Source organism: Galeopterus variegatus, unplaced genomic scaffold, assembly GCF_000696425.1.
Source record: "Galeopterus variegatus unplaced genomic scaffold, G_variegatus-3.0.2 Scaffold187, whole genome shotgun sequence".
In the NCBI taxonomy this organism is placed as follows: domain Eukaryota; kingdom Metazoa; phylum Chordata; class Mammalia; order Dermoptera; family Cynocephalidae; genus Galeopterus; species Galeopterus variegatus.
In genome coordinates, this window is record NW_007726298.1 from 296,724 (window position 1) to 309,133 (window position 12,410).

At 43.1% G+C, this 12,410-nt stretch overlaps 1 protein-coding gene across 3 annotated transcripts in view; it reads right to left on the minus strand.

The window, feature by feature from the left end:
- Window positions 1-12,410, minus strand: part of ARHGEF7 (Rho guanine nucleotide exchange factor (GEF) 7) — an 81,171-nt gene that overhangs the window by 44,110 nt on the left and 24,651 nt on the right. For all 3 annotated transcript variants that reach the window (XM_008564440.1, XM_008564444.1, XM_008564448.1), the window contains exons 6-7: window positions 7,719-7,813; window positions 7,387-7,482 (exon numbers count right to left, since the gene is read on the minus strand). In XM_008564440.1, the coding sequence (XP_008562662.1) occupies window positions 7,387-7,482; window positions 7,719-7,813 (191 nt within the window). The remainder of the gene's footprint in view (window positions 1-7,386; window positions 7,483-7,718; window positions 7,814-12,410) is intronic.

Genomic DNA, 12,410 nt, shown 5'->3' on the forward strand with positions numbered 1-12,410 from the left:
TAAAAAAAAAAAACAATACAAAAAACAAACATGCACAGAATGGGGGGGGAGAGGGGGGGAGGGGGGGGAGAGGGGGGGAGGGGGGGGAGAGGGGGGAGGAGGGGGAGGAAGAGGAAAGAACCCAGAATACACAACAGTGGCTGAGAAATGTGGTGTGAAAGGGCCCGGCCAGGCTTGGGTGCGGTGATGCGATGCCCCCGCCCATTCGACAGCGGCCTGTCTGAGAGATGCCGCCAGCCCTGGCATCTCCACCATCTGCTGTCGACACTCTGGCACCTACTCATAACAGAGAGCTAGAGAGTTATTGAGTATTTTAGTTTTATTTATTTCTTTTTTTTTTAGAGGGGAGTGTCAGAAGAGCATCGAGTCACTACCAAAAAGTAAAAATAAAATTTGGTACAATAACAAGGTCATTCTGAAAGAGAACTTTTGAGGTTCTATCTTCAACAGAATTTAACCTGCTTTTCATCATATAATACAAGTCAATTTCCAAATTACAAATGGGTTTTACTTGAAAAACTTGTTTTGAAGACATGGCTGGAACTCATTTTCCCACAGAAGGAATTTTATTAGCCACACTTCTACATTCCCAGGCCAGTCCAAAATCATAACATAACAGGATTTGTAGTAAATCACATATTATTGGGAATTCTCCATCACTTAAAATGTTAAAGGAAAACTGCATTTCAAACGCTCTGAGAGCACACTTACCATCCTGTCTCTCCTTACATGGTTAAAATTCATTTTCCCATAAAAGCAATCTTAAAACCACCCCAACCCCAAGTGAGGTGGGGCCCTGTTCCCAGCCAGGGGTGAGAAGCAGCCAGGCCCCTGGGCAGAGCCCTCTGGCAAATATGCTGCTAATGAAAAGGAGTAAAACTATAAACCAGAGACTCTTCCATAGGGAGGATGGATTCTCAGAATCGTTTATGTTTCACACTACACTGAATGGAGACCACCTGGCTCCAAATCCGATCCCACCAGCACTAGTTGTATGACCTTGGACAAGTCATTTAACCTCTTGATGTCCTTTTTTATCTTTAAAAACCTACCTCATGGGGTCATTTAAACAACTGAATGAATTAATACATGTAAAGAACTGAGAACAGTGCCTGGAACATATTAAGAATTTAAGTGGTAGGTCTGTAAAAGGAAATTCACCTTATACAGTTATTTATCCTAAGACCTACAAAAGCAAAATTAAATGTGTCTAAAAATTAAGTAAGGGCTAAAAATGGTACAGTCACAAAACAGACAAATGAGCTGCCATTAAACTCAATAGGCCTTTGGGGGGGGGGGACCCTCTTCACAACACTGAAGTTGTGAGGACACCCCTAAAGCTCTCTCCCTGAGCGCCCTCTGCGCGTCTGCAACTGCTTCACCTGCAACCAGATCAATGTCTCCCATACTGGGTGTCCACAGCAGAGAGGTCCTGCCCGCGAGTCACGCCTGCCCCGCACTGAGGCTCAATCCGTTACCTCACTGCCCAAATGAAGCAGGCAGATTCTAAATCCTGGCCCCAATGTTACATGAGTTCTCCCACAAACCAAAATTTAAACAAACGAAGGACAATATAAACAATATTTATCTCTGGATGGAAAGATTATTGGTGATTTTAATTTTCAGTTTGTCCTATTCTGTAGTTTCTGGATATTTTATGAGTCTATAACTCTTTCATAACCAGAAAAAAATACGAATGCCATTTTAAAAAGTGTTCCCTGCCGACTGCCTTCCAGGCCTTTCCCCCAGCAGCGAGCAGGACGTCCACTGGTGCGGCTACCAGGCAGGAGGGTGAGGCCAGGAGGCCCCGCCACTTCAGAAGGAGCAAGCACATCACAACCACAGGGGCCTCTCCTCAGGAAAAGTCGTAGGAGCTGCAGAAGAGCTCCAGGCACAGGGCAGTTCTTGGGAGAGAAGCAAACAAAAATGGGAGAACGAGTGAGCACATGGGTAGGTGGCTGCGAGAGGCTGACCTCACCCACGCAAGGGTGGTTGGGAAGGAGGCAGCAACCATGGCCTGCAGTGGATTCCCAGAGGCACGAACCAGAAATCCCGAGAACAAGAGACTGTCCAAGTAACTTTCACAAAAGAACTGAAGTCAAGTTCACTAACAAAAGCACTACCAAAGGGTCATTAGTCTGTGGCTTTTAAGCAGCAGATACTTATTAAACAGAAAAGAATCCCAACAAAATCAAACTGCCTCCTTTCTAGTCTCTCTGCATCCTCTAGCCCTGCACAGAGCAGACAGCTCATTTTCACAAAGGACTGCTGACCATGACCCTGCCAATGAATGAATGGCTTCTAACTACTCTTTGAGAGTTATCTAAACTCTGGTACAAGGCCTCAGAGGACATGCTCCAGCCCTGGTCCTGGCTCACAGGCTTCAGCCATGCCAAGGCCCCCCTGGGGTGCTCTCCTCCTCCAATGTGACCTACAATCCATTTGGTCTATCTAGTTCCTGGCAGAGAGCACCTAGAACCCTTGGGATCTCCAGAGAGACAGGGGTGCCTTTTGTTACCCACAGTGAACCCCTTTCAACCATACCTGAGTTGAAGCTAAGGAGGTGACTCTTGCTGGGTCCCTGGACAGCATTCAGGATGGGGGCTGGAGGCCAAAAAGGTCAGAAGGCTGGAACTTTCAGCCCCATCCCCCAACCTACAGGGAGGGGCAGGGGCTGGAGATGGAGATAGCCACCAGTAGCCAGTGATGTAATCCAGCATGACTATGTAACGGAACCTCCCCAACTCTAACAATGGGGCATGGAGGGCTCCGGGTTGGTGAGTGTGTGGAGGTGCTGGAAGGGTGGCACGCAGGAGAGGCAGGGAAGCTCCGCACCCCTCCCCAGACCTTACCCTATGCATGTCTGCCATATGGCTGTTCTGAGTTGTACCCTTAATAATAAACTGGTACTGGGAAGTAGAGTGCTCTCCTGAGTTCTGCGAGTCATTCTAGCAAACGTCAAACATAAAGGGGAACATCCAGTCTGTAGGAGGCCGGAGTCTGGATAGCTTGGACACCCCATGTGCAGCTAGGATCAGAAGTGGGGTCAGTCTTGTGGGAGCCCTAAACCTAAACTCTGGATAGCCAGCATCAGAAAAGTATTGTACTGACTTGCTAGCAGTACATTGGCTGGTGCTGGAGGATTGCAGAAGAGGCTGGTGTGAGAAAGAAACCTCTCTCCTCCCTGTTATCTGTCTGATTAACTCCTGTGTTCCGTTATCTTCCCCCGAAATTTGTTTTTGGCAGTCTGTATGATTTCCTCCACAGCATTTCCACAACTGTAGTTCTGTGATTATTTATACAATTTTCAATTATCTGTCTCCCTCCCTAGACTATAAGCTCCATTAGGACAGAGATCATTTCTGTCTCTTAACATCTGTCTCATAGGCACCTAGAAGGCTTCTGGCACATAGCAGCATTGTGTGAACAAACACTGCACGAACAGATGCATGACAAAGGTGCTCTCAACTACCGGTTCTGGCTTCGGGTGGAATTACAAATCAACGTAAGAAAAACCAGCCATGTCATGATACGAGTATCCCAAATAGGTGCACATCAATGCAGCAAAGTGCACAAACACATGTAAGAGAGACAATAGTGTCTTTTGTTTTGAATTGTGATCATGGACACAATTACAGAAAACATGCTTTCAGGGAGCCCCTACACAGCTAAGAGAAGCAAGAACTGTGATTTGAAAAACAGGAAAAGGAGATGGGTTCTTCAAATATGAGAGGCTCCACTTCTGGCTATAGCCAACTTACTCCTAACCAAGCTGATGCTCCTGCAGATACCACAGAAACTTTGAACAAAATATAAAAAACGTAGACCTGGAAGCACTAAAAAGCAGGAATATTCTGGAAAAAGAAATAAGCACAGGGCAAGTCTCCTGTCCTCCCAGCTTTTTGGCTGATGCAGCCAAGTCTGTGTCAGGCGAACACCTAAAACTCCAACAAAACCACAGGATTGGGTTCAACCAGAACCCAGGAAATAAGAGAGTTAGGGAGCAAGGCTGAATTTTGTCTCTATTTCTACCCAAATCTCTGGCTGACTGCTGGGTAGCACTTGCACAGGGCCAACTTCAAGCAGATCAGGCAAGTTTAAAATAAGTGAACTAAGATCCGAGCATCTGCCCAAGGGACAGAGCTTGCAATCTGAGTCTGACCAAGTTAACCGCCTGTTAAACAGACAAACTTTAACAAAACCAAGTTAAAACAAAGTTAAAAAAAAAAAAAGAAACTTAACATAATTGAGAGCATCCACAATTCATAATGCACAACACGCAACTGAAAATTACTAAAAATAAAAAGAAACAAGAAAACGTGTGACATCCTCACAACAAAAGACAACCAATGGAAACTGACTCAAGAAGGACCACTGCTGAAATCGGAAGACAGGATTTTAAGCAGCTCTTATAGCCATGCTCAGGGATGTAAAGAAAAACATGCTTGCAGTAAATGAGCAAATACAAAATATCAGCAGAGAAATAGCATGAAAAATAAATTCTAGAACTGAAAAAATACAAAATAAAAATAAATCTCAAACTAAAAAGTCACTGCATGGGGAAGACAGGGGAAGAGGCAGGCAGAAGACCTGAAGACAGAGCCACAGGAACCTCTCAATCTGCTGGGGAAAATGACAATGCCTCAGGGTGGGGGACGATACCAAAAGGTCTACATACACGTAACTGCAGTACTAGAAGGAGAGCAGGAAGAGTGTAAAACAGAACAATATTTAAAGAAATAATGACCAAAAATTTCCCATATTTGGTAAAAGACATAAATTTACAGGTTCAAGAACAGAAAACCCCACCCAGGTAAATAATGTCAAAATGCTGAAAACCAAAATTAAAGGCAACATCTACAAAGCAGCCAGGGGAACAACTATTTGAAATCTGCTGATTGGAATATACGAAGGCAATCAACAGACAGAATCACCAGATGCAGTGAAGTCCTAATGACAGCCAACAAATAGCCTTCACGTGCTGAAAGAAAAGACCTGTCAACCCAGAACTCAGTTTGCAGCAAAAAAATTCTTCAGGAGTGAAGGAAAGACAAAGACATTTTCAGATAAACAAAATCCAAGAGAATTTGTCACTAACAGACCTGAATTACACCCCACCCCACCCCCCCGCAAAAAAAAGTCTGAAGGAAAATACACCAGATAGAAACTTCACCATTTTTAGGAAGGAAGGAAGGCACCACACATGGTAAATACTGAGAAAACATAAACATGTGCCACACACCAGAGGGAGGACAGTTCCCAAGGCACAGGGAGTGGAGAGGTCCTGGCTGAGACAGGGTCCCAGGAGAGAAAGCACTGGGTACGTATGTCTCACCTAGGGGTCAGCAAACTTTCTGTAAGAAACCAAGTAGTACTCAGCCTAGGTACGTGAGCCAAACAGTTTCTGTCACAACTACAACGCTGCTGTTGTAGTATAAACACAACCATCAACAATATGAATAAGTATGGTTGTGTTCCAATAAAACTTTATTTACAAAAATAGGCAGCTGACTGGGTGTGACCCACAGACCATAGTTTGCCAGCTCCTGAGTCTAAACAAAAGACAACTCTGAAAGGTATTGCTGGAAATCTAGGAACTGAATCTGCAGTGGAAATGAAACAAACAAAAGAAATAATAAATACAAAACTGCTACACATAAGTGGCATTCGGTAAACTGCAAAGTGGTACAGAAATACAGCATATAGGACAAAAAAGATGAAATCAGCAGTCTTAAAAATGGGAAAGATAACGGGCCGGCCTGGTGGTGCACTGGAGAGTGCGCCGCTTGAGAGCATGGCGGCGCTCCCGCCGAGGGTTCGGATCCCATGTGGAGACCGGTTCCCGCTCACTGGCTGAGCGCGGTGCGGGCACAACACCGAGGGTTGCGATCCCGTTGCCGGTCCCTGGTGCGGGCGCGACACCGAGGGTTGCGATCCCGTTACTGGTCAGTAAAAAAGACAAAAAGGAAAAAAAAAATGGGAAAGATAAAAACTTTCAGAATATTCATGAGAAAAAGGAGGAAGGAAATAGTTGACAAGGAAATCTACTCTCATGCATTCCATTTCACCATGGCAATCATGCACCATAAATCTGAGGAATGTGACTGAAATAATACCTAAGTCATACCAAATTCAGAGACAACATAAGGACTGAAGCTTTATTAGGTATCTGACTTGAAGACTATTACTTTACCTCCCTTTATTTCAGCTTTTAATCAGTAACATGAGGACAGTAATTCACAGGGCTGAGAAAAGGCCCAACAGAGGTACTGCAAAGCAAAATGTAGTTTTAAATATACAGCTTACCCTCTAGCATCACAGGGATTAGGGACCTGACCCCCACGAAGTTGAAAATCTATGTATGACTTCTGACTCCCAAAATACTTAACTACTAATAGCCTCCTGTTGACTGGAAGCCTTACCAATAACAAACAGTCGGTTAACACATATTTTATATGTAATATGTACCATATACCATATTCTTACAATAAAGGAAGCTAGAAAAAAGAAAATATTGAGAAAACCATAACAAAGAGAAAATACATTTACAGTTATCTACTGAAAAACTCCACGCATAAGTGGACTTGCACAGTTCAGCCCTGTGCCGTTCAGGGTCTGCTGTACGGAACTAACTTGTTTAGACCACATCACCTGCAGCCGATGAGAAGAACGGAAGCAAACACACCCCTCCATTCTGTGCACAGTATGGTCTCCTGCAAAGACCTCAAACTGTCAGCAAATTACCTTCAATCACTCAAAAGAAAGCAAAGTGATTCCCAAAAAACTCTCTTCATGGTCATGTAAGTAATGCCACTTTTTGAAAACCAAAAATGCTGCAAAAGAAAAAAATAACGTGAATTTCTGTTTGAAAGCCATTATTTAGGAAAAAACTCATGGCCGATTACGCACAACACACCTCCACTCCTCCAAACACAAATCTTGGGAAAGTGGCAAAGCAAGGCTCTCACACATCGGTACAGCATGGTGCACATATGAGTGCTTTATACCCCGTCCACTCCTCAGGGCCAGGAACAACATCGCGCCGTGAGACAGCGTTGTCCTCGGCCTCGGCAACACACGGCAGACATAGGAGCCACGCCGTCTACCACCTTCACGCTCCCCACCAGCCACTCTTCTTCCTCTTCTAGACTCTATTCATCCCTTCTCTTACTCCACAGGACGCCTTAAAAATCACCACTCTTGTGAAGTCATCCCCATTTCTCTGAAGACCTCTGCTATAAAAACTAGATAGTCTAAAATACAACTCTTACTAAGTAACCCAGTTTGCATATTTGGAAATGTGAATTCTAAAATTATGTTAAAGTTGATCCTTTAAATACCAATTATACCAATCTGAGTTTTGCAAATGTTTAGCATCTTACTTACTTGGTGCATTCTTCTAAAGACTGAACAAGCATTTGCTGGAAAGAACATATTTCCTCTAGGTTTCCCATTAAATATGACGTATTTGCTGAACTTAACCTAGAGCCAAAAAAAAGTAACAGTAAAAATATGTAAATAGTTTTATTCATGTTCTTCTCCTATTCCACCCCAATGCCCTAGAAGAGTCTTGACCTCATAAACAGGTTACTTATGTCTAAGGCAAATGGGTACACTGAGTTCTGTTGCACTGCTTCACCCTCTATTATCTGGAAACACAAAAGCACAGCCTGGTTGAAGACTATTTCACAATCAGTGCAATTTATCATCTAACTTACTTCTCACTGGTCTGCAAAGGCCGTAGATAGGTTGAAAGCACAGTCTGAAGTTCTTTAGAATATTCATTTTCTGTTTCTAAAATATTCTGTAGCACCTACAATAAATGATGAATAAATGTTATTTGACATTTCAAGTGTTATTTGACACTAAAATTTACAAACTTTGGAAAGTTCATCAACAATTTTCAATTCACATTGTGGCTTCCATGTAATACTAATGTGCTAGTATCAACACTCCTGTGATCACTAACCACCAAGCCCATATGATGACCTGTTACACAGCTGACTTCATCTTGCTGCCAGCCACATCTGACACAGGTGTGTCAAGTGAGGATAGAATTAATCCATCATCACATAATAGCGCGGAGTCTATTCAGATGAGGGGAGAAGCCACCACTGGTCATCAAGACAGCACATGTGCACACCTACAACACTGCGATGTGCACAAGAAGCTTCTCACAAAGGACATCCCACATGCTTCCCATTCCTGTCAAGCCCACAAGCAGATAAAACCACCTATGGTGACAGGATTCAGAAAAGAGGTAGGGTGGGGAAGGGACAGTGGAGAAAGGGGCAAGAGATAAGTTTCTGGGGTGACACACAGGATCTGTATTTTGATTTGGGTAGTAGTTACACAGATCACACATTTGTCAAAGCTCACTGAACTGTACCTTTAAAATCTATACATTTTAGTATATGAAAAGTATATCTCAACTGAAAAGCCAAAGTTTACTCTTTAGATTGAATCTAAAAACTTAGAAGCAATTTCTGGCAACTATAGATTTCATTAGAGAATACAACAATCTCAGATCATCCTACACATTATGTTTATTAAAAATTTAAGGTCTACTAATGTAAACAATCTTTAAATAGCCACTACTTTTTTTTTAAGGTAGCAGGTTATAAATTAATCTTAAAATGTTTCCTGATACCCTATATCAGTGTAGCAGATGTAACCAAAATTAGTTAACTCCTGGGACAAATACAAAACAGCTGAACTACAACATGACCGCTTTCTATCAGCAATCACCAATAGCAAAGGCACTTGGCAGGGCAGGGCGTGAAGGTGCCCACAGTTTCCAAAGCCCAGATGCAAAGCGCAAGTGTTACAACAACTCTGGTGAGCTGGGTTCCCATTTACTAATGCTCACTATACTCCTGGCACTAAGCAAGGTATTCTGCATATGGTATCTCTAAACCTTGCAGAAAGTTCTCCTTTCAGAGAGGTCATCTTATCACAAATCAAACACCAGCAGGTAGCAGGCCCAGCGCCCTGCCCTGCTCCACCCCGCCCCTCGGTACCTGACATGAGTAAAGAGAAATCCTCTCCCCCACTCTCTTCCCCCCACTCTGCCAGCCAGTGTATTCTTAACCAGGAAACCCTACTACGTATATTTTCTGAGCATCTAGTACAGGCACTAAGATGTGCTATTTGTCTTCCTATGCTAACAAATAATTCTAAATTAATCACACAAAAGAAACTGTGCAGAAGTAATAAAGACAAACATGCTGTTTTCTCCCCATGATTTTTGATGATCCAAATGTAAGTTTAATTGTTTAAGAAAAAAGTCTTCATTAAGTTAAATTTAAATTTCACCCTTAATAAACACAACTCAGATTATTATTTTGTTCACTACTGTTTCCTGTATATTCTATGGAGAGAGTATAGTTATTCAGGAGTAAACATAAACCTGATTAAATAACTTACATACTAAACTATTTAAAATGAAAAAAATCAGAGGCTCTTTGACTGGTGACACTGAACTCTGGTTCCATTCCTGAATGGCTCTATTCATGGCAGACAACTGGCAGGCAAGCCAGAGGAGGAGGGACCACTTGGGGAGTTTGCCTCCTTTGTGGGGAAATCTGGACGCTGATCCCATGATTATAATGTCTTCCTTCTAAGAAATGCTGGTTGGACACAAATGTCAAAGGCCTGGCAGACAGAAGACACACTGTGACGACAGCCACTGCACCCATCACCAGGGACTTCTACTCTGAACCAGACCTGACCTTCAAAACCAATGGGAGAAGTAAGGTGATGGGGACCTTGAACTAAGAAAATCTGTCACAGATGTATGTATAAGAAGAAAAGTCTTACTCCAATGTTAAAACAAAGGTAAGAAATATGATTTAGTTTCTTAACCACAAATATTGGAGACCTACTTAGCAACAGTGCCTATATAGCACACGCTTGAAAACCTATATTTATTTTTTTCAAACAGAAAACCATTCCTGTGTGATGTAAGGGGAGGAAAATAACCAACAGAAAACATCACAGGTAGGAACATGAGTAGGAGAAGACAATGAGACACCCTCAGTTGCAGCACTAAGCAGAGTACACAGACATAAACGCGTCATAAGAACATACCAAAAACAATTCCAAAGAACCCTCTTCTAGAAAGCCAAATTCATTAGAAAAGCTGGCTAATTTCAACTACTAGCCTTGGACACTACTTTCAAATAGGTGCTAAAGACAATTTCTATATACTCACAAGCAAACAACACAAGTTACACTTAGATTTTCCACAAACACATGACAAGACCTGGCTCCCTGGCTCCTGCCTGCATGACCTCCCCTCTGCTGGGAGGCCACATGCCCTCCTGACCTCGGCAGTGCACCCAGAGCTGCCAGCTGTCACCTTGCCTCCCCTCCTCGCCTTCTGCACACTCTGGCTGCTGCAGGACCCCATGAAACCTCACAGCCTGGCCGCCACAGCTCCATCCCACCACGGCTGAAAACCCAGAGAACGTGTGCAGTTCTCAGGGAAAAAGCTGAAGAACGGCCCAGAGAGCTGAGCTCAGCCAGCGCGAGCTTTCCCTGAGTCATGAGGCGTGGACAATCAAGTCCAGTCAAACAATGGTGCCACACAGGAGGGTGGACACATCAGTCAAGCCACAGACAATCCCTGAACTGTCAGCCTTAAAGCAAAACAAAACAAAAAGGGCTGACTTCTTTCTTTGCGGACACACAGAAACTTACTTTATTAGTAGTCACTAAAGGAGCATTTAGGATCTCTGATTTTACAGATGGGTTCCAACTTTTTATATGTCATCAACAGTCCTTTAAAAATAAACAACTGATTTACATATAAAAGAAACAGATAACATTTTTTAGATTTCACCCAGATAAAAGATCATCATCATAAACTAAAACCCAATTTCCTTATCATAATCCTAGATCACAAGCACAAGAAGAAAAGCTAAAATGGCTCATGTACTGTAAACCTCTTCCATCCACTCTGACCAGCCCCGCCCCGCCTGCTGCCACAAAGTAAAAATGATCTAAACATTCTCCTTTCAATGCGGTCTATTTAACCTAAGTATTTAAATCGTCAAAAAGTCGACAAGGTAGGACTTCAGCTACAAGTCAGCCTCCAATAGACTATCTGACTGTAGGGAGAGGAGGGGAAGAGATGGCTGCCCAAGCTGCCGTCCCCAGAGCCCCTGCTGGCTCCACAAGTCCACACTCAGCAGGGAACCCTTCCACACACCCCCACCCCACCCCACCCCGCAACTACTGAGTTAATGCAGATTACTGATCTGTTTGTCTTTAAATACTATTTAATACTTAGTTACTTCTTAATAATATTAACTCTCAAAAAAGAATTTGGAAGGGCCATATAAATGTTTCTGTTTTATGTTACTGTATCTTTTGAAAGAAATTAAAAGAATGTTATTACAGTATTCCTAAATTTGGCCATTCACAGGGACTTGCGATATTTCTTCCAAATGTTAAAGGTTTACTAGATAATAGCTACTGCAAAAGTCTGTGAGTCCACTATGACACATGTTCCAGAAGGAAACTGACACTAGCAAATGCCTGCTCACATGTGCCACGGCACGCAAAGAGCTGGCCTTAGAACCAGACAGACCCGGACTCAAGTCCTGGCTCTGCCACTTACTTCCTGTGACTGGACAAGTCTATCGGTCTGTTTCCTTCTTGTACAAAAAGAGATTTTCCTAAGTACACAGTTACTCAAGAGTGTCTGTCACTGACTTCAGGTAGAAAGGAATGTTACCAACCACCTAGTATAACTTCCCAAACCTGGAATCCTATTTGGAGCAGCTTCTTGAATGATTCCTTTAGTCAGGAGGTAACTGTTTAACAAGACAGCCTTTCCCATAATTAAACAACTCAATTCTTCATTCATTAACGAACTCTTAACTACTACTCTGTGTCAGGCTCCTGCTACCTCATGAAAACCTTAATCTATATCATCTTATATTAAAAAAGAAATTATATAAAAAACAATGGGGGGCCAGCCCGGTGGCGCACTGCTACAGTGCACCGCTTGGGAGTGAGGCGGTGCTCCCGCCGAGGGTTCGGATCCCACATACAGACTGGTTCCTGCTCACTGGCTGAGTGAGGTGCGGGCGCGACACTGAGGGTTGCGATCCGTTGCCGGACACGAAAAAAGACAAAAAATAAAATAAAATAAAAAATAAAATAAATAAAAATAAAAAACAATGGGGAGCAAAGTTCATCAGAGAAGCTAGCAGGCTCCTCACTGCCCTTATAAGATGTGGTTGGGATATGAGAAAGGAGGGAGACAGCTCTCTAGAAGAACCACAAGGGAATTGAGCCCCACACCCCTCCCTAATTCCTCAAGGTAACTAATAATTAACATTATTCACCTACAGGCCCCAAGCAGAGACTTCAGATGTCACAGGATTTTAAAGAAATCTTGG